This window comes from Balaenoptera acutorostrata, chromosome 3 (genome assembly GCF_949987535.1).
Source record: "Balaenoptera acutorostrata chromosome 3, mBalAcu1.1, whole genome shotgun sequence".
Lineage (NCBI taxonomy): Eukaryota > Metazoa > Chordata > Mammalia > Artiodactyla > Balaenopteridae > Balaenoptera > Balaenoptera acutorostrata.
In genome coordinates this window covers 135,374,182-135,397,780 of record NC_080066.1, presented here as the reverse complement: position 1 = coordinate 135,397,780, position 23,599 = coordinate 135,374,182, and the positions used below count along the sequence as shown (strand labels likewise).

At 39.5% G+C, this 23,599-nt stretch overlaps 1 protein-coding gene across 9 annotated transcripts in view; it reads right to left on the bottom strand.

Moving 5' to 3' along the window:
- The window catches only part of FBXO34 (F-box protein 34), an 88,752-nt gene extending 65,472 nt beyond the window's left edge, over window positions 1–23,280 (bottom strand). For 2 of the 9 annotated variants that reach the window (XM_057542971.1, XM_057542973.1), the window contains exons 1-3: window positions 23,142–23,280; window positions 3,629–3,733; window positions 388–478 (exon numbers count right to left, since the gene is read on the bottom strand). In XM_057542971.1, the coding sequence (XP_057398954.1) occupies window positions 388–433 (46 nt within the window). In that variant the 5' untranslated portion in view covers window positions 434–478; window positions 3,629–3,733; window positions 23,142–23,280. The remainder of the gene's footprint in view (window positions 1–387; window positions 479–3,628; window positions 3,734–23,141) is intronic. The other 7 variants (XM_057542972.1, XM_057542975.1, XM_057542978.1 and 4 more) reach the window with 5 other exon arrangements.
- Window positions 23,281–23,599: the final 319 nt, after the last annotated feature.

The following is a 23,599-nucleotide window of genomic DNA, read 5'->3' as shown; positions in this document are numbered from 1 at the left end:
GTTAAGTAACTTGTTAAGTAGCTTCCTATAACTAAGTGGCAGAACCAGACTTGAACCCAAACAGTCCGGCTCCAACATCTTGGCTACTCTCTGCTATACTACTCTGTACCCTAACTTTTCACCCTGAAGCGCAGGAAAGATGACCACTTGAACATTTCTAGACCCTTGATCATTGACCCTCTTCACATTCCTGGTTACCTTTGAGATTTTACATTATTAAAAAAAAACAAAATAAACAAAGGAAACTAACAAAACCAAAAAAACTCTGGCAGGTCCTTCTTTAATGAAATTAAATAGTCTGGAGAGAATTAACGGCAGCTATTACATTAGAACCACTGACCAAGGCTAATAGGGTCCCCTAACTGCCCACCCTAATGCAAAGCTCACCAGCTGACGAACCCTGTCTAGATACAGAGATCCCAATCAGTTTCATATTGCTTCATTCTTCCATTTGATTGGTTAAATCAGAATCAAACATCTGTAACATGAAAGAGACAAGGAAACAAAAAGTTAAAGAAATGCGACAAAGGAATAAACAATTCATAAAACAGAACTTGTGAAAAGCTCTCTGAGATCCTCAGAAAGGCAAGACGTTGCATTCATAAAGCAAGACAGGAAGCTGTGAAAAGGCAAAAGAGTACAAGAAAAGACTCTTGAAAAACAAATTTTTAAAAAGGCAGTAGGGACTTCCCTGGTGGCGCAGTGGTTGAGAGTCTGCCTGCCAATGCAGGGGACACGGGTTCGAGCCCTGGTCTGGGAGGATCCCACATGCCGCGGACCAACTGGGCCCGTGAGCCACAATTACTGAGCCTGCGCGTCTGGAGCCTGTGCTCTGCAACAAGAGAGGCCGCGATAGTGAGAGGCCCGCGCATCGCGATGAAGAGTGGCCCCTGCTTGCTGCAACTAGAGAAAGCCCTCGCACAGAAACGAAGACCCAACACAGCCAAAAAATAAATAAATACAATTTAAAAAAAAAAAAAAAGGCAGTATAAGGTTTTATATGGTGGAGACAAAACCTAGAAAGTAGAAACAGGAAACAGAGACAAGAAATTAACCGAATGACACACAGCATCAGTCCAGGAGGTCAGTACTTAACTAACAAAAATTCCAGAATGAAAAGAAAAAAAACTTGGAGAGGAAATTTTCAGAGAAATATAAATTTTCCACAACTAAAAGATTTAATAAACTAATAGATTTATAGAGTCTTCCAATTAATAGGGGGCACTCAGTGCTCAAATGAATAGAGACCCACACCAAGTTATATCACTGGGAAATTTCAGACAAAGACAAAAAAGCCTCCAGAGAAAAGGCAGCTCATCTGCAGAGAAACAAGAATCAAACTGGCCTTCTCCCACGGCAATAGAAATAAAACCAAAAATAAACAAATGGCACCTAATCAAACTTACAAGTTTTTATACAGCAAAGGAAACCATAAATAAAACAAAAAGACAACCTACGGACTGGAGAAAATACTTGCAAATGATGCAACTGACAAGGGCTTAATTTCCAAAAATACAAACAGCTCACACAACTCAATAACAAACAAACAACCCAATCGAAAAATGGGCAGAAGGACTTCCCTGGTGGTGCAGTGGTTAAGAATCCACCTGCCAACGCAGGGGACACGGGTTCGAGCCCTGGTCCAGGAAGATCCCACATGCCGCGGAGCAACTAACCCCGTGCACCACAACTACTGAGCCTGCACTCTGGAGCCCGCGAGCCACAACTACTGAGCCTGTGAGCCATAACTACTGAAGCCTGCACACCTACAGCCTGTTCTCTGCAACAAGAAGCCACTGCAACGAGAAGCCCGTGCACCGCAACGAAGAGTAGCCCCCCCTCGCCGCAACTAGAGAAAGCCCATGCACAGCATCAAAGACCCAACACAGCCAAAAATAAATAAAATAAAATAAATTAATTTAAAAAAAAAAAGAAAAATGGACAGAAGACCTAAATAGACATTTCTCCAAAAAAGACTTACAAATGGCCAACAAGCACATGAAAAGATGCTCATGATCGCTAAGTATTAGAGAAATGCAAATCGAAACTACAATGAGGTTCCACCTCACACCGGTTAGAAAGGCCATCACTAAAAAGTCTACAAATAACAAATGCTGGAGAGGGTCTGGAGAAAAGGGAACACGCCTTGCACTGTTGGTGAGAATGTAAATTGGTGCAGCCACTATGGAAAATAGTATGGAGGTTCCTCAAAAAACTAAAAATAGAGTTGCCATATGATCCAGCAATTCCACTCCTGGGCAGATATCCAGACAAAACTATAATTTGAAAAGATACATGCACCCCAATGTTAACAGCAGCACTATTTAGAATAGCCAAGACATGGAAACAACCTAAATGTCCATCAACAGAGGAATGGATAAAGAAGATGTAGGGTGTGTGTGTGTCTAGACACACACACACACACACACACACACACAAATGAAATATTACTCAGCCATTAAAAAGAATGAAATATGAAACAATGCCATTTGCAGCAACATGGATGGACCTAGGGACTTCCCTGGCAGTCCAGTGGTTAAGACTCTGCACTCCCACTTCCGGGGGTGTGGGTTTGATCCCTGGTCGGGGAACTAAGATCCCGCATGCTGCATGGCGTGGGCAAAAAAAAAAAGGATGGACCTAGAGATTATCATAATAAGTGAAGTAAGTCAGACAGAGAAAGACAAATACCATATGGTATCAGTTTGATGTGGAATCTAAAAAAAAATGATACAAATGAAATTATTTACATAACAGAAACAGACTCACAGACATAGAAAAGAAACCTATGGTTACCAAAGGGGAAAGGTGGGGGGGAGGGATAAATTAGGAGTTTGGGATGAACATATACACACTACTATATATAAAATAATCAACAAGGACCTACTGTATAGCACAGGGAACTCTACTCAATATTCTGTGATAACCTAAATGGGAAAAGAATCTGAAAAAGAATGGATATATGTATATGTAAAACTGAATCACTTTGCTGTACACCTGAAACTAACACAGCATTGTAAATAAACTATACTCCAATATAAAATAAAAATTAAATTTAAAAAAAGAAAGAGAAAGACGAATACCATATGATATCACTTATATGTGGAATCTAAATTATGACACAAATGAACTTATCTACGAAACAGAAACCAACTCGCAGACATAGAGAACAGACTTGTGGTTGCCAAGGATGGGGGAGAGGTTGGGAATTTGTGATTAGCCGATGCAAACTATTATATATAGAATGGATAGACAACAAGGTCCTACTGTATAGCACAGGGAACTATATTCAATACCCTTGGATAAACCATAATGGAAAAGAATATGAAAAAGAATGTACAGATAGGTATAACTGAATCACTTTGCTGTACAGCAGAAATTAACACAACACTGTAAATCAACCATATTTCAATAAAATAAATTTTTAAAAAAAGAATCAAACTGGCCTAAGACTTATCAATATTGAAGAATACTAGTGAATAATGAAGCAATGCCTTTGAAGTTCTGACAGAAAATTATGTTCAACCTAGAATTCTACTCCCAGCCACACTAACATTCCATTTTAAGAATAAAATAAAAACATTTTCAGACAAGGAATTACTCAATATTTACCTCCCACATGTCTTACCTTAGTATGTACCCCAGCAAAACAAGGCAATAAACCAAGAAAGACGACTCTATGCGAAATGAGCACAATGAAGGCAAGTCACAGGATGTTCACTGAGCAGCAGTTCTAAATAAAACAGATTGGAGCAGAAGATACAGGACATCAAGAGAGGGGTAACTATGAAAAAGGGAGATACCAGAAATTTCATTCTATCTTATAGAAAATGAAAAAATTAAGGTCAGTTATAAAAGCTAACAACACCCCCCTCCAAAAATATACAACAGAGAACTCTGATGTGGAGAGGTCGTGGCACCCTGTTTTATCTTTGTAGAACTACCTTCTCCCCACCCCAACACATGTGCTTTAAATGGGGCGGACTCCACACCCATCTCCATCTGGGCATGTGACCAGGCTCTAACTAATCTATTCTCTCCACCTTGCCATAGCAACTTGTTCAGAAATAAGCACAGAGCCGAGAATCAGTACTGGTGGGGGAGAGAGGTGAAGTAGGAGGTTACTGAAAATAAAGCCAAAGGAGGAAAGCACACAGATACAGTGAGAGACCAGTTCTTCAAAGTAACATTTGAGTACATGGATCCAATCCTATTCTATCCCCCTGGACTCTCAGTTCTGGAAACCAATTTCCTTTCTCACTTAAGTTCTAATTGAACTGGTTTTCTAACACTTATAAGGATCCCTAACCAAAACACTCCTCTTTCAAAGCCAGAAGTCAAAAGACACCACCTATTGTTAATGATATAAAAATAAACATATAGTATTTACTAAGGTGACCAGAGCTAAAAATGATGATATATAACTATTTCAAAAAGAAGGTAGGGAATGGGGTAGTGGTGTTGGGATATAATTCTTCATGGGTCTCTATGTCTTGCAAGCGAGGCGCTGACTGCTCTTTGCTCTGGAATATAATCTCAAGGATGTTCATATATCAAACCACCTTAGAAGACAGAAACTCTTCCTCCAGAGCAAAGAGCCAGCATACTACTGTCTCCCTCTGGAGCAAAGAGCAGGCATGCTTACTGCCCATTATAAAATATTTGCAATCCCTAAACTCAGAGTTTTTCTCCAGTAACAAAACTCATTATGTGAACAGGTGTTATCTGGCCCTCCCCTCAGTGCCCTGTGGGAACTGTGGCTCAGGACACTGGCACAAATGAATGTTGATACCCTAGCTATGGCTATCGCTGTGAGTAATAAACTCTACTTCATCTCTGACTCTGCCTCCTACCAGAATAGGAGTCTTTACCTTCCACCAGCATCCATGAAGCTGTGGCAGGCTAATTTGTTAGCTTCAAGTAGAGTAAACTCTCAGATCCTTTCTAATTCCTTTTTTTTTTGGCTGCGTTTGGTCTTTGTTGCTGCGTGCTGGCTTTCTCTAGTTGTGGCGAGTAGGAGCTACTCTTCGCTGCGGTGCGCAGGCTTCTCATCACAGTGGCTTCTCTTTTTGTGGAGCACGGGCTCCAGGCGCGGGCTTCAGTAGTTGCAGCACACAGGCTCAGTAGCTGTGCCCTAGAGCACAGGCTGAGTAGTTGTGGCGCATGAGCTCAGTAGTTGTGGCACAGGGCTTAGTTGTTCTGCAGCATGTGGGATCTTCCTGGACCAGGAATCGAACCCATGTCCCCTGCATTGGCGGGTGGATTCTTTTTTTTTTTTAATTTATTTATTTTATTTTTTTTTTTTTATTTAATTTTTTTTTTTGTCTGCATTGGGTCTTCGTTGCTGCACACGGGCTTTTCCCTGGTTGCGGCGAGTGGGGGCTACTCTTCATTGTGGTGCACAGGATTCTCATTGTGCTGGCTTCTCTTGTTGGGAGCACAGGCTCTAGCTGCACAGGCTTCAGTAGTTGTGGCATGCGGGCTCTATAGTACAGGTTCAGTAGTTGTGACACACGGGCTTAGCTGCTCCGCAGCATGTGGGATCTTCCCGGACCAGGGCTCGAACCCATGTCTCCTGCACTGGCAGGCAGATTCTTAACCACTGCGCCACCCGGGAAGTTCCCTTTGTAATTCTTGACAGGTGGTAAATGGGAGCTAAATCTTAACTATCACTCCAGAAAGTCAATAGATAATGCTTAAAATTGACAAATCAAGAAATGGAAGTAGGGCTTCCATGGTGGCGCAGTGGTTAAGAATCCGCCTGCCAATGCAGGGGACACGGGTTCGAGCCCTGGGCCGGGAAGATCCCACATGCCGCAGAGCAACTAAGCCCGTGCGCTACAACTACTGAAGCCTGCGTGCCACAACTACTGAAGCCCATGCGCCTAGAGCCCGTGCTCCGCAACAAGAGAAGCCACCGCAATGAGAAGCCTGCGCACCACAATGAAGAGTAGCCCCTGCTCACCACAACTAGAGAAAGCCCATGAGCAGCAACGAAGACCCAACGCAGCCAAAATTAATTAATTAATTAATTAATTTTAAAAAAGAAATGGAAGTAAAAGCACATTAATATGGGGGATTATCACTAAAAGAATCAAATAGAGAAACAATTGAAGTAGTTCCTTCAGGAAAGGAACTGGGGAGGCATAGGACAAGAGGATTACTGTTTTCACCATAAACTCTTCTGAACCATTACATTTTCCCCCCACCATCATGCATTTGAGAAAGAAGCCTTTCTTGGCTCCTTTAAAGGGGAAAAAAAGAAGTGTACAAGAAAAAAATCTTTTCAGTACTTTCATCCCACTAAAATTGAATGGTAGCATCAAGAAAAGTACCTAATTAAGTATAATGCTCTCATCATAGTTCTGGAAACCTAAAAGGGAAACTCTCTCACCAGTGATCATCTCAAGCCAGAAAACAGTCTTAATGTATCTCCAAAAAAGTATGTCACGTCTTGCTTTGGAGAGGTTTTGTTCAATAAAATGATTCTACTAGCTATGTACACAATAGTGTCCTACAACTTCTATGGAAAGCACATTATTGGCTTCAGCATATAAATATGTACCCTTAAGCATAATTTCCTGCAATTACAGATTCTAGGTTACCCTTAAATCACTAGTGTTTTAAAAGTGAAATTAAAATTAATTTATGGGAACAAAGAAGAAATATTCTTATGGCAAAGGGAATAAAATATGCCATCTTACAAGAAAAAAAAGATAGACAAACAGTTAATTAAGGTTCAAAAAGTAATTCACATTAAAGAATCAGAATTTTCTAATCAAAATTTGAAATTACAAATTATTTTGTATGGTAGGTAGTGCATGACTATTTCCATTTAGTATAATTTTATACAAATTACAGGGAAGTTTTTTCTTAAAAATCCAGAACAGCAAAGCCTACCCACTGTCTACCCCTCTACTCCTCCACTAAATTATACTTCCTATACAGCCACATTATAACTTTTGCCCTCCTGCTGAATCTAATTTTTAGGGGAAATGAAGGAAGAGCATACAAATTCTGCCCCACAGATAAGCTAAAGTGTTCTTGCGCTAAACTATAAGTCTAAGTAAAATAGGATCTGGTTAGGAGCTATCTCTGTTTTTATTTAAAATACACTTTATTTAAATTAGCATTGGTTAACTTTAACCTAACATTACTGCTTCAATCACAGTGGTCTCAGTCAATCTACTTAACTCTTGAGAAGCTGGAGCAAATAAAAGATCTCTGTGAAGTTAGAGTTTCACTAAGGTGTTGCTAATTTCTTTTTCACTCCTAGGTGCTCTTCACTAGGAAGGCTTTTTGTGTAGTGAAATTCCTCTATAGTCAGACTGCGTGGGTTTGAAATCCAGCTCCAACACACTGCCTAGGCAAGCTGCTTAACCTCTAAGCCTCAGTTTTCTTTTTTGGAATTTTTGAATTTTATTTTATTTATTTTTTTATACAGCAGGTTAAGACTCAGTTTTCTGCAAGAATAAAGGGACACAAATACTTTCCTCATACAGTTGTTACCAAGATTTTTTAAAAAATACACATTAAAAAAAATAATAAATAAATAAATAAATAAAAATACACATAAAATGTTTGGCATAAGACCTAGTCAAAAGAAATAAAGAGGGCTTCCCTGGTGGCGCAGTGGTTAAAAATCCACCTGCCAATGCAGGGGACACGGGTTCAAGCCCTGGTCTGGGAAGATCCCACATGCCACGGAGCAACTGGGCCCGTGAGCCACAACTACTGAGCCTGCGCGTCTGGAGCCTGTGCTCCGCAACAAGAGAGGCCGCTATAGTGAGAGGCCCACGCACCGCAATGAAGAGTGGCCCCCGCTTGCCACAACTAGAGGAAGCCCAAGCACAGAAATGAAGACCCAACACAGCCAAAAATAAATAAATAAATAAAAGATGTACCAAAAATTCAGCTATCTACAGTCTACTTTGGGAAACCTCTAAAAAAAAAAGAAAGGGAAGAAGACAGCTATTAATATTGTCACTACTTACTTCATGGAAAGCCACCTCCAGTAGGAAAGAGATGTTCCATCTGCACACCGTGGAACACAGAGACTCTTTCTTATTAATTAAACCACCACTGAAGGCTATGGAAAGGAACTTCACTACAAAGATGCTGGAAGCATGAAGCAGATGATGCATTTCAGCAAGCCAAACTCAGTCACTTTTCTACCAAGAGGACAGAGTCCTTAAACTTTGCACAGGTTTGTTTACCTTGGTATCATTATGGAACACAGTGGTAGGCAAAAGCAAAACTTTTTAAACAATGGAAGTACTTTTAAATATAAATTTTTAATGTAAATTATTTTATAGCTAGCTTTCTCACATTACTTTCTTTCTGACCTTCATTCATTCAACAAACGTTTGTTGAGCATCTATGAGTCTCTTGGAATACAGTGAACAAACGATCAAAGCCCTCAAGAAACTAACATTTGGTGGTGAGAAAGACAATAAATAATCATAATAAGTAAATTTTATAGTATATGTTTCAAGGAGGTAACTATTATGGGGGAAAAACAGACTAGGGTAAGGGAACTTGGAAGTGCAGGAGGAGAGTGGCGGTTGCCATTTTAAACAGGGAGGTCAGCGTAGGCTTCCTTGAGAAGGTGCTACTTAAGAAGAGATTTGGAAGAGGTAAGGAAGTTAGGCATGAAGATTTATCTAGGCACAGGTAACAGCCTAAGGCAAGCACCATCACCACGATCTAACAAATAAGCAAAAATGTTGTCTCTTAATAATATCACCTTCTCCCAAGAAAAACCTGTGCTAGCAAAACCAAAAAAAAAAAAATTATATTAATTCATTCAACAAATGTTTAGCTAAGGACACAGAAGAGAACATGATATGCACCACTTTCTATTCTAAACTATAAAGACCTCAGCAAGGGGACTGAGGTTGACTACAAAGTTCTGAAGTGTAAGAAATATGTTTTTTTTCTGTTATTTAGCTTATTGGGCCTTCACTTCACTGCTTTTCAAAAAAAGAAAAAAAGGCAGATTTACAGACATCTGTCCTCCAGATAAGGTGGGATGATACTACCTACACTGAAAGTATCTCCAAGTCTCTATTCTTTAAAGCACAGATATTGGTCCCTTAAGTTTCTTCACCTAAAGAGTTGATAATTTCAAAAGTACTAACAATGATATTATATTAACATCTTCTCCCCCTGCCTCCAACAGGCCAAAACATTGCTACTGGGAGTCTAATAATTTTTCTAACACTTTTCCAAGATCCACTTCAACTATAGAAAAAATGTGATCTACCAAGTACAAGGTGCTATATGCCATGCACCATGGTAGCTAAGTAAGAGGTCTCTGCTCTCCAAGACCTCATCATGTGGTATGGAAAAACATATGCATTATATATCTTTTATGCTATTTACTACTTCAAAAGTAAGTATAAAAAAAAAATTTAAAAAAAAAAAAAAAGTAAGTATAGCTCATAATACCACTTAGTTGCAAAGAAAAATACTATGAATTTTTTTCCCTCAAATCCCAACCAAAAGGTTATATTTATAGAGTTGAAAACACATTTTACAAACCCTTACACTATAAAAAATTACAATCTTAGCAGAATATATTTTATATCATTTATCTGATCCCACTTAGCAACTAGAGAGTAAAAGCTTAGAAAGTTAAGAGACCCACAACAAGAAATATCATATAAAAGGAACCAAATGGAATATATTTATTGATTACTTTATTTTTCCCCAATTACGTTAACAGATATTTTAAGATCAGTTGAAAACACGTTTCTACATATTAAGGCATGTATGCAAGAGAAAACAGAGGACCAAAAGAAAAAAGAATAGCACACTTTAACCTCATGCCCTAATCTACTTTTTAATTAAGTGCACAAATCCTGAAAAACACTCCTGAAGAGCGTTTCTCTTCTAACCTCAACCATCAGTCTCCTCTTAGGACTGGCCTAAATAAAATGGTAACATGCTGTTATATGCTTCACCCAACTTAGCATTACATTAGCTGGCTGTGTAGTCCATGTTTTCAAGGTATCGTACATAGAGCAGAAGTACTTTGTCTCTTTCTACTTAAATGGCCTATCAGGCATATTAGAGCTACCCTGTCATCATGTTTTACCAATGAGATTAGCAAATATGAAAACTGTCAGCAAGGATATGAAAAAATAGGTGTACTCTCAAACTGCAAATACTCTTTGACCCAGCAGTTCCACTTCTGGGAATTTATCCCAAAAGACAACCCATGAAGAAAATTATTCGCTACAACATTGTTTCTAATAGGAAAAGATAGCAAGACTCCATTTCTCAACCTCCCTTGCATTCAGATGTGGCTGTGAACTAAGTTCTGGCTAACAAAACATGACTGGAAGTGTCCTGAAGTAGCAGCTTCTAGAAACCTCCCTGTAAAAAGGCTGGCATGTAAACCTTTGCCCCTTCTTGCATCCTGCTGCTCAGAATGGGCTGCAGTAGTTGGAGATCCAGCTAGGTCAATGAGGACAAGGGCAACATGCAGCAGAGCAGTAAGAGCACAGAAAGAATCCAGGCAATCACTGCGGGGCGGGGGGGGGGGGGGGGCGGCTGACGGGCAGGGGACAAGGGGAGGGTAGACTAAAGGGCTATCTTGACTGCAGCGTTTGCTTACATAGGTACATCCAAATGTCAAAACTTGTCGAACTATCCATGTTTCTGTGAATTTTACTGTAATTATTATGCCTCAAAAAGAGAGAAAGAGAAAAGAGCAATGCCATGAGTGCTATACCACCCCTAGAACACTTACCTAAACTTTTATAAGAAAAAGAAATACTTCATTGTTTAACCCACTGTTAGTTTAGCTTTTGTATCACTAATACACTCTTCATATGCCAATATGTAAAGAATGAAAAAATCAAGTGAAAAAGGCAAGATAACGTTACGTAGAATATGCTACCATTTATTATTTTTTTTTAATAAATTTTTTTATTTTTTATTTATTTATTATTTTTGGCTGCGTTGGGTCTTTGTTGCTGCGCACGGGCTTTCTCTAGTAGCGAGCGGGGGCTACTCTTCATTGCAGTGCGCACGCTTCTCATTGCGGTGGCTTCTCTTGTTGCGGAGCACGGGCTCTAGGCAGGTGGGCTTCAGTAGCTGCGGCTCACGGTCTCTAGAGCGCAGGTTCAGTAGTTGTGGCGCACGGGCTTAGTTGATCCGCGGCATGTGGGATCTTCCCGGACCAGGGCTCAAGCCCTTGTCCCCTGCATTGGCAGGCGGGTTCTTAACCACTGCACCACCAGGGAAGCCCTATGCTACCATTTATGTTTTTAAAGGTAGGGAAAATAGACTATACACCAGAAGACTATGTAAGAAACTAGTAACAGTGGTTGCCCTAGTGAGGGAAAAGTATGCCCAAGGCACAGAATAGAAAATATCTCACTTTTTGCACCTTTCACATTTTGAACCATGCAAACACATTACCTATTTAAAAAATAAATGTTCTTTAATCCTTCGTTTAATTTTTTTGAAATTTTGGTATATGCAGATTTTAATGATTTGAAGACTTACATTGACTTTAGTTTCAAGATGATCCCACACTGAACTTAATTACTGAGACTCCTAGATACAAAAATGACAAAAGAATAAAAAGTGTTGGAAGGGGTAAGGGAAGGAGAGTGCTGAGAACTCTTCTTTTGAGGAAAACGGCAAGAAAACATTTTAACCAAAAAGAGAAACACTGGGATCATTCTACTGCTGGAAATATATACTATATATCTTTTAATTTCTCATTATCTGCTTTTAATGAAAAACAAACAAAAGCAGCTAGCTAAATCAAAAAGGCCAACAAGGCTTTTCTCTGATTAGCTGAAGGAATCAAACAAAAGGTTCTTTCTTGTTAGGAGTATAGATTCTGAAGAGTTACAAATAGTAATGTGAAAGTCTCCGTATCAGATTAGAAACTGAAATAAAATGAGGATTTCTGAGAAATTTATCAAATTGACCACAGGTGGTTTTCCGTTCTCAACACTATTTTGTAACGTGTATATATAAACCCTGTTAAGCTTTTATGGTGTAAACAGAATAACAAAAGAGTTACTCGGACTTCCCTGGGGGCGCAGTGGTTAAGAATCCGCCTGCCAATGCAGGGAACACAGGTTCGAGCCCTGGTCCGGGAAGATCCCACATGCCGCACAGCAACTAAGCCCGTGCGCCACAACTACTGAGCCTGCGCTCTAGAGCCCGTGAGCCACAACTACTGAAGCCCATGCGCCTAGAGCCCGTGCTCCGCAACAAGAGAAGCCACCGCAATGAGAAGCCCACGCACCGCAACCAAGAGTAACCCCCGCTCTCCGCAACTACAGAAAGTCTGTGCGCAGCCGCAAACACCCAACGCAGCCAAAAATAAATTAAATAAATAAATAAATTTATTTAAAAAAAAAAAGTTACTTAAAATCTACTACTCTTAAATAGACCATTTAATTTTGTCAGTTGCCCAAGCCTTGGCCTATACATTCATGTATTTTTGTGTATGATTAGTATATATATTTTATATACCATTTTCACATACTTATTTCTATGTAATGATAATTAAGTTGAATGAAATAAAAAATATTCACTTTATAAATCCATAATTTTGGATTTTTATTTTTAAAAGGTAACTCAGTAAGAAAGTCCTATCTCTTGCTCTAATTCCGGAAGAGGATTATTCAGATCCTAAGTCAGAGGCCACCAACCATTTACTGATGATCCCAATTACCAACAACCTCTTAAGTGACAAATACATACAAATAAACCCAGAAAAAGGAGGCATCATTTACATGCTCTTGTTGATAATAGTAAAAACATTAAATTGTTTCTAACAGGGTTGGATGGTCACAAACAAAATCTCTAACCCTTTAGAAATTCCTAGTAGCTACTATGGAAATTTCTTGGGGCCTCTGGAACACAAGTAGGCATAGACAATAATCATTAAGCCCTTCAAAGTAAATCCTTCTGAAGGCAAAGACTATATTTTCCAATACAGTACTGTGTATTATCCTATAAAGATTTCAGCAACATAGACTAAATGAACATTCAAATGTAGAAGGCTCAAAGTAGGCACAGAATTAACATTTGGTGAACAGAACACTAACAGTTTAGAAACAAAGACAATGCACATGGAAATGAAATTAAGCTTTACTTCTTTGAATAAGATATCTACACTAAAAGCATACAAATGACAAATTTCTTAAAAACTGAGTAATTATACTGAGGTTCATTAATGAAGGCTTGACTTTTTCCAAAGGGGGAAAAAACAGATCTGCTATCTGCCAAGAACATTAAATTGAAATCTTCAAAAGTGGTACTGCTATTACCTTAGTAAAGCAGTAACACTAATATCCTTTACAAGTAGAAAGGTGAGAAGTTATGCTCATTGTTTTTGAAAAATTGGAAAGGGAAAAGGTAAAGATTAATTTCCTCCTAACTTCTCCTGAACTATCAATTTGGAGGAAAGAAAAATGGACCAATCAAATTAATTTCATATAATATTCTCAAAGAATACGAAATAAACAGCATAAACACAAGGATAGGGGTTACTCAGATTCAATTCTAACAAATTATTACTTGATTCTATAGGAAACAATGATCAGTAATTGTCAGACCAGTCCTTAAGGGACTTACTCAAAAAGCCAAAATCTTAAGAATTCCATTGGACTATCAACTGTGGTCAAGAGGTAACATGTATCTAAATCAGAGCCATTTAACAAGAGAAAGACTCAACAGGTGTTTGGTAAAAGAAATGCCTGGAAACACTGGGAACACATGAAAAGACCTTTAATAAAATGAAACCATAATATTTAAGTAACCCAACAAATGAGTTGGCAAGCAAATTTTAATCTCCAAAATTAATCATATCTTTTAAAGAGGCATAGTCCCCTTCTTTCCATGTCCCCTAAAAAGGGAAAATCCATGACATTTTAATAAAGGAACAATTCTTTAAAAAGGCTTTACAACTCCTCATTCTCTACTAAAATAGAACAATTAAAATTCAAGCAGAATAGGGAATTCCCTGGCCATCCAGTGATTAGAACTCCGCGTTTCCACTGCAGGGGGCATGGGTTCCATCCCTGGTCAGGGAACTAAGATCCTTCAAGCTGCATGGCACAGCCAAAAAAAAAAAAAAAAAAATTCAAGCAGTATAGACAAGATAGTCAAGGTTGATTCACAAAATAAAACAAGGTAACAACTACAGTAAAAATCAAGTAACTTTTTGGTAATATACACAAAAATATTAGGTAACTGAGAACATTTTTAATACAGAGGCTAAGCCCCTAGATCAAATAAAGAAGAGAGGAAATAATTCATTTGGTAGATTCAGAAACAAAACAATAACTAACATGGCTAAAGTTTTCACTTAAATTCCAAGGCCATGAAATTTTTAAACATCAGTAGTTTAAAAATGTGTTATACAGTCATTTTTTTTTTTTTTTGAAGATTTTTTTTTTTTTTAATTATTTTTTATTTTATTTTTGGCTGTGTTGGGTCTTCGTTTCTGTGCGAGGGCTTTCTCCAGTTGCGGCAAGTGGGGGCCACTCTTCATCGCGGTGCGCGGGCCTCTCACTATCGCGGCCTCTCTTGTTGCGGAGCACAGGCTCCAGATGCGCAAGCTCAGTAGTTGTGGCTCACGGGCGTAGTTGCTCCGCGGCATGTGGGATCCTCCCAGACCAGGGCTCGAACCCGTGTCCCCTGCATTAGCAGGCAGACTCTCAACCACTGCGCCACCAGGGAAGCCCTACAGTCATTTTTAAGTGCAAAAATATGTTATACTATATAGTCTTAAAATATATGCAACTAGAATGTAAAATTATGTTTTAATATACAACCTCCTACTAATACAAACAAAAATGTGGATTTTCCAGAAAAGTTAGTATTTATCTGGACTTTAATAATCAATTCTATTAATGATATCTGCCATACGGCAGGGGAACCCACAAGGTGTTAAGATAAACAATAAAAAGACAAAAGAATAAATTCTTAAATTTAAGACTGGTACTTGCCAAAGAATACATAGATCTGTAAACAGTGCTAAGAGAAAAAGTGACAGAAGTTAACTAGTGCACTGAGCATAATGCCTGGAGTATAAAACATGCTACCCTTTTTTTCAGTAGGTGAATAAATACACAGGCCTTGAAATTCCACAAGTTAAAAATGGTGGTATATAACCATTTTATCAAGCTAACTACATAGCATGTTAAATAAAACATAGGCAAAGAAAATGTCAAATGAAAGACAGGATTCCTAAAGCATAAAGCTATAGACCTTCTATGGACTTTTCAGGATCCCTTTTCATAGTCCTTGCAGTATCCCAAATAAGCTTCACTACTGTGATGATGGTATAGCTCTTCAACTAGAATACAGCCTGAACCAGAGAAACCTATCCCCAAAGGCTGAAGTGGTGTGTAGAAAGTACCTAGAACCTCCAGAGAACAATTCTGATGACTGAACTTGAAATCAAATCTCTTGCCCTACTTTGGAAACAAGCTTGCCTCTCCTGGTTCCTGGACAATAGACCAAATGTGTCCTTTGAGACTTCCTTACCAAACTCAAATTTCATCTTCAGAAACTCCAGCTTAATCAATAATTCCCTACAGTAGTTCCAAGAGTGACTTCAGAGCTTCAGATAGACTATTTTTATATGATTAATTATTTAAAATACATTACTTTTAAATTTTTTAATTTTCAAGAAGCAAATGAACACTTTAATACACAAAGTCCTATAACTGAATCTGCTAGAAGGTGGCTAAGTTAAACAGAAAAATAGAAAAAAAAATTTTTTTTTTAATTTAAAGGTACAACTTTAAATAGCCCAGGTATGTCCTTAAAGATAAGGGGAAAAAGCTAAGCCTTCAATTATGTGTCTACAATTTTGGGATATAAGATATGAAAGCTTAGAATTTAGTAGAGAAGACTAATACACATGAAACAAAGAGTAATAAATAATGGTATACAATGAAGTGTTAAAGTGCTAAGTGGCTAAGTACTCAATTTGGGATGTCTATAAACTCAGATGAGGGGGGAAATTATCTTTACTTTCAGTAACCTCCAACTGAAATTTAGCATTTCCTTCTATTGGGAATTCAGTCAGACCACAATAATATTAACAGTATCTGCCACTGTCAGTAATAGAAATCATAGATATTTTCCTATCACACAATCATAAGTTGCAGACACCTCCAAACAGTGATAATGTTCATCATTACTTGGAAATTATTAGACCCACACTAAATCTTATTATTTAATACAGAAGCACATGTTACTATCTCATAATTTAAAAAAATATTTTGATAACTGTATTTTAATGTAACTGGTTTTCTTTGTAATCCTATGTAATTTAAAAATACTACTCAGAAAACGGGTCCTATAGGCTTCAGATTGCCAAAGGTGTCTATGGAGGAAAAACTGTCAAGAGCCCTGCCCTACAGCTTCTATAGAAGCACTCTCCTTCCCCACCTCTGGATTTGATGGCACAAGGATGTAGAGCTTGAGGTGCTGACAAACACACTGTAACCACAAAGGGACAACACCATGGAAGCAGAGCTTATTAAATAAAGGAAATAAGAAGAAGATGAGATTCTGACCACCTAAGTACAAGTGGATCAAGCTTCATCTTTGGTCTTTTTAGTACTACAAGCCAGTAAATTCGATTCGGTTCTCTGTTATACTCACTACACTCAACATCTAAATGGTACAGCTGATTGCAATAGTTTCTATCTCAGGAAACCAGAGCAATACCCATTTCTTGGCATAGCAACAGCAAAATTACAAAAGGATTCACTTTACCACCATTAGGGAATCTGGGGAAAATGAGTTTAGTTTTTCACAAACTAAGTGTGCTGAAGTCTCACTCAATACTCACTCCAATCTACTCTCACATGGACTTCCTATTTTACAGAAGCTGCATAGCTAAAAACTACATTTTCCAGATGCCTTTGAAGCAAAGGTTTCACCTAAGACCTAAGTGTGTCCAAGCAGACCACTTAAGATATAGAGAGCAGAAAGTAACATGCAATGATGTTACTGCCCAAGGAAGTTAAAATTTCTGCCCCATACGGTGGTCCGTAATGGCAGTAGCTCCCTTATCAGGCAAGTTCTACAGTGTCTCTGTGGTGTTTGTTCTAGAAGTTCAGTCTAATCTGTTCATTCAGCCTACTCAACATTTACCTATCTCTTTCTTAATAAATCCCATTTGCTACAACCACTTAGAGCAAATGCTCTTGCTACAGATTCTTGAAAAATAAATACAAAGTAAACATGGATGTAAAAAAAAGCAGCATCCGTGTGATGAACTTGGAGATTGGGATTGACATATATACACTAATATGTATAAAATGGATAACTAATTAAGAACCTGCTGTATAATAAATAAATTTCAAAAATTCAAAAAAAAAAAGTAGTATCCTATTGGCAGTTAGAAACCTAACAAGAGTTAACAGCTTATGGATACAGATATAGGCTTGACCTGGAAAGCATTATAATTGAGAAGCCCTAAGAGCTAAGGGCCAGATTACAAGGAGCACAACAAAGAGTCAAGAACAGAGCTTAGACAGACTCAAGATATAGAGAACAAACTAGTGGCTACCAACTGGGGGTGGGGGAGTAAGAGGTGTAAACTATTAGGTATAAAATGAGCTACAAGGATATATTGTACAATGTGGGGAATATAGCCAATATTTTATAATAACTATAAATGGACTATAACCTTTAAAAATTGTGAATTACTATATTGTACACCTGTTAACATATAATATTGTACAGCAACTATAATTAAAAAAAAAAAAAAAAGAGAACAGAGCTTTAGATAGTTTGGATCTGGAAGAGAAAGAATTGCCAGCCAAGCTGATAAATCAGAAGAAATCAGAGATAGGCAAAGAACCGAGAGGAGAGAATTCAAAAAATGAAGGTGTCTTCTGTACAACTAAATACCAAAGATGACAAATAGGCTAAGAATTTAACTAAAAGATCCGTTTTTCACATTAATTCCTTTCTCAAAGATTGTCCTGGGTAAAAAATAATGCTCAAACTCCCTCCATAATTGGGTCCCTTGTCTGCTGCTGCAGCTTCATACCATAACTTTTTCTTTTTCTTTGTTTTTTTTAATACCATACTTTTAATCAGTCTTTTTTAAATAAATAAATAAACAAAACCTCTTCTCCAGATCCCAAAATAAACGTCCAATCCAAGGCCCACACCTAGGAAACTTTGTCTGGCAGTCCCAGTTGCCTCCTCTGAATTCATGTAACATTTATTTATCAGACACCTAATTAAAATCCAAACTAAATTATAAGCTTAAAGAGAGCAGGGGCTATGTTCTTCATTTCTTTATATTCTGAACACCCAGCATAATGCCACTCAAATGCACTGCTAACAGCTAGGCCCTTTCAACAGGTAGTTTCAAAAGGGTGGAAGTAAGATTGCAGGAGATTAAAAATTTAATTAAATTGACTTGGAAGGTGAACAAAGAAACCTTCCGTAGAAATGGTAATGTTCTGTATCTTGACAGAGTTATGGGTTAAATAGACGTATGAACTTGTCCAAACTAAGGGACAAGTTAAACTATTTGTTTACTTATTTAATAAGTAAACAAATAGTTCATGATAGGCATGCAAAAGTATTTACTGGTAAAGTATACTTACTTTGAAATACAACCAAAATATAAGATGCATTGATAAATACATAGAGGGTAGAATGAATGGATAAATAGATAAGCAAATAGAGCAAAATAAGAATTACAGAATCTACATTGTGGATATTTAGATATTCATATTCAATGTATAAACAGTTCTTGCAACTTTTCTGTGATTGAAATTTTCATGATAAAATGTTAGGGGAAAAAAGCAGAGTGGAAATAATGTGAGGCTCACATTATTTCAGAAGTTTGTCAATTAAAGGATTGACCTTAGAGAAGAAAAGGAAGGTATATATACATGCCTCTGAGAGAGGGATGTCTGGATTGTTCCTCTTCTCTCTACCTCTAGTCTTAGACTGCCTATACAGACTAGTTCTGGCCTTGAGTGCTTGCTCTTGCCTGAAAGAAAATGCTCACTCACTAAGCTCCCTTCATTCTAGCACAATCCAAACCTGTGGAGCCTGACCCCTTTGTCTGTCTTGGGCTATGATAATCTGTTCCCTATTCTTTTTACCTGAGCTTCTAATACCTCCTTAACTGACCTTTAGACAAAACCTCTGGCCAATCTGCATAACATAAATGGTTCATCCTCTTGGTCCAATTCTTGCCCTTCAGACCCATGGCCCCCACAGCAAGGGAATGTTAAAACAACGGTCACACAGTCCCTGGCTGAGGACCAGGCAGAGAGGTACTCAAAACATGTTTGTTAGATGAATAAAACCCATGCCTGATAATAATATAATACACACATAAATAGAGCTTAGTTTCACATTTAAATCTACATTGTGCTGAGGGTTGAAAACGTGTATGCTAAGTTTCTGGAGTTGAACATTTAAAAAGGGAAGATCTGGAGCCTCTTCTGTGGAGAGCAAACCAGAAGACAGAGCTGGAAACGGAAGGTTGATAAACTCTTTCAACTGACGTTAAGAAACACCTACATTTAAATTATTAATGCTTTTCCCAGATAATACAGTACGTTCATCAGCTTCAAAGTGCCATAAACATGAACTACAGGGGGAAAGATAAATTATGCAACAGTAAGAATTGATATGAATTCAATTTCCAATGACCTAAATGCACTTGGGAGTTAATTTGCTTTTTGTTACTGTAGCTTCCAAAGGACTGCAGATTATGCACTTGCTGAATTTTGCCTTTGTCACACATGACCTAACAAGGAAGGCATTCATTCTACCATAGTAGCTTCTCTCAAGTATCTGGTTCTAAACAGCTGCAAATTTTGGAAGATAACACTGAATGATGTTTCTAACCATTAGTACGTTCTCTCCCCAACAAATATGAAAACAAGATTAAGGTTTACTAGAGTATCAAAACTGTGCAAATTAAACTGGCTGAGCATAAATTTATTAGAAAATAAAGTAGAAAATTTGTACAAGAATTTAAATTCTAGATGTTATGTTAATAGAATTGATCCAATAAACATATCCTAAAGAATTTCTAAAATACAGCACTTTCATTGTTCACATTTGCTTTTATCTGTCAGAAAGATGCTGTATCACTAATGACTGGCTGATATAGTCCCTTAAATGCTGTAACTGGATAAAATGACAAAATATTTCAAAATAATACCGATCTCAAATAAATTTCCATTTATAAGAAGTAAAAGCTGCTTCCTAGACCCAAAACTGCTAGGCCTGGGTGAAAAATAACCTGCCAAAAGTAGAAACAAACTGTAAAAATGTTTCAGAGTGTTATGTGTTACGGCTGGTTAAACGGTTATACAACTAAACAAAGAAGCTGGTTTTTTTACCCTTGTCATTGTTCCTAGGTCATATCAGAATACATGAAGACATTTATTCTCCAGCTATCAACTCATTTTTTTAAAATAAATTTATTTATTTATTTATTTTTTGGCTGAGTTGGGTCTTCGTTGCTGCGCGTGGGCTTTCTCTAGTTGCGGCAAGCGGGAGCTACTCTTCGATGCAGTGCGAGGGCTTCTCACTGCGGTGGCTTCTCTCTTCTCTCGTTGTGGAGCACGGGTTCTAGGCACGTGGGCTTCAGTAGTTGTGGCACACGGGCTCAGCAGTTGTGGTGCACGGGCTTAGTCGCTCCACGGCATATGGGATCTTCCCAGACCAGAGATCAAACCCGTGTCCCCTACATTGGCAGGTGGATTCTCAACCACTGTGCCACTAGCGAAGCCCCTATCAACTCATTTTTCATACCAAAAAATCATAACTGCTAAACACCACAGAGGAGGAAAAAATGTACTGCCAAGGAGAAGCTATTTTATTATCAGCATTTGTATGTCTTTCAACTCACATGTAGTTTGACTTTCACCATATACCCTAGTACATTTAATTTACACAGATCCCACGTAGCCTCCCCCAGAAAGGCTCCCTGGAAAAGACACATGCAAGTGTCCTTTCTGTACCTCCTTCAACTTCATTACATAATATCTTGTCATGATCCTTTCACTTTAAAGAGTAGGTTGATTAACACCCTCAAAATCAGCAATTTCATGTTAATTTGGTACTTATCAGTCTTGAGGATCCAAAAACCCAAATTTTGTCTTTAGAGCCTTAACACTGTCACCACATGATTCCTAATTTCTTAAAATAAATATATATATAAAATAATTTTCAAGTACTGCACACAATGCTACAGAATTTCCAAAGTACAGTGAGCATTAAAAAGAGATTCACAGGAACACCTTGTTTTGTAAACTTCCAGTCAAATCTAATGGTAATTAACAAGGGTAAATTTTTGCTTTCATTTTCTACAAAAAATGTAGTAACAGAGCATGACTTCCACCAGCATGTTGATGCAGAATCTAGACAGACAATACCTTATCAATAACCTTTAAAGAGCAAATGAGAGAAAGCAGTACTAACAACAAAAAAACCCCTAACATTACAAGTCAAGGTCAGTGGGGACAGGCTGAGGACTCCTTTCCAAGCTTCCTGCTGAAGACACTAAATTGTAATTATGCTTCAATTTTAAGCCATCTACCTCTCAAACTAGATCCTATTTAAATGATTTTATACAGAGGAAGAAATGATGAGCAAAAGTACTGATATGCTGCAATACCTGAAGAGAGTCATTAATGGCAGGTGACTAGCTTCTCTTCTGGCCTGATCTCTTTTGGAAGAAAAGCAATATTCATAGGCAGGGCATTTTTAAAAATTCTGTAGTTTCATATTTGAAAGCATTACAGACGAAATATTAGTTACTTGTCCAGGCAAGCAGTCCTGGTATATGTTATTATACTGTTACAACCCAGTCTTAGTAAGAAAACAAGGAAAATCCTTGTTGTTGAGCTATAACCGTAGGAAACCCTCAATTATCCATGGACAGGGACAACCTGGATAAATTAAATCCCCAGGTAATTATTATTTAAGAAGAATGTTGGATTAATTCAGAACTCCTCCTCCCCTCTTTACAAAAAGAAAAAGTTGACTTAAAATCCCCTCTCTCTCTTCCAGACCACTAACAAAAAAAGCAAATAGGCAGATAAATGATTTCAAAATTGTCTAGCAAAAAAGAGTAAGGCAAATAATTATCAGCACTCGAATTGGTTCTATTTTTTCCAGCAATTCCAATCACAAGCCATCAAACTATGAGTTTAGCTTTCTGAAATGCATTTACATTAAACACCCACCCATCCACCCCCCACAAAAAAAAAATCCCTCCTGATTGAGATTTTCCTAAATCAAATGGGTCTTATTGAACTGTACTAACAATGTTCGAAATGGAAGTTAAAGAACTTAACTATTACATTAAAATTGTAAAATGCTGATATCGAACAACTTTCGATTCAAAATCTCTGCTATGCTAGGCGTTGACAGAAGCTTTAACTTCCTTTTTCTCCCCTCCGGGTCCTCCCGGCCCTTCCGCGTGTCAAGCTCCCCGCCGGGGTCTGCAGTGACATCACAGCCCATCTCTTGGAAACCCCTGACGTCACAGACACACTGAACCACAGCACTATGACTTCATCGGGACTGGGGCGGAACCGCAGTCGACTTGCGCCAGCCCGGAGGCTAGAGAAGCTTCCGAGCCTCGGTCCTGCCAGGTCGCCGAAGAAGGTTAAGGACAGGCGCCAGCTCACCTGCGCTGGGACGGGGAAGGACCGAGCGGTCGAGCCCCGGCGGGTGCGACCGGGCGAGGCTACCCCCACCCAGGGCCCGACTTCCTCACCGGCCGCCGGTCCCGGGGGTGGGAGAGCCGACCTGGAGCCTCCCCACGGCCTATCCCGGATCTCCTCCGCTTCAGCCCTGACCCGGGACCCCACTCCCGCCCGCCGGCCCGCCCGACCCTCCGTGCCCCGCGGGGGCGCTCAGCGCCCGGCCCGTGTGCGGGCAGAGGACGCCCCCGGACGAGGTGCGGGCCGCCGGGTCCCTGCCCCAGACCGAGCCCCGGACCGGCGGGCGGCGCCCCCGCCCCCACCCGCCCGGCGCCCCGAGAGCACAGGCGGCCGGCGGGAGGGGGCGGGGAGCGGCCACGGTGGCCGCCGCCAGACCCCGACCGCGCCGCTCTCGCGCCACGCCCCACCCCGGCCCAGACCCACCTGCGCTCCTGCCCCGGCCGGGGCCTGGCCCGGGGCTGCACACCGCGATACAGCGGCGGCGGCGGTTGGCCTGGCTTGCTCCCCACCGCTGAGGCGGACCGAGCGCCCAGCGCGGCGCGGCGGAGCCCAACGCTCGCCCCGAAACCCATTTGTTTGGCTAAAACGGCGTGACGTCACGCGCCGGCCCAATCGACGGTTGGCCAGGGGAGGGGCCGCGGAGCCAGGGAGTCGCAGCGCCCCTGCCGGGATTCTGCGGCACTTCGGACGCTGGGGGTGCGAAGAGTAGGGGACTTAAAAAGGGAGAACCGGGTGAGGCAACTTCGGGCCCCCAAGTGGTGAAGAGTGAAAGCTCGCGCAAGACCTGCAGAGAAAGGAATCAACCCCTCAGGCTAGCCAGAATGGTAGTAACGCCAGTGTTCAACAGCCAATAGACATGACAAGTCTACTAATACTCATGG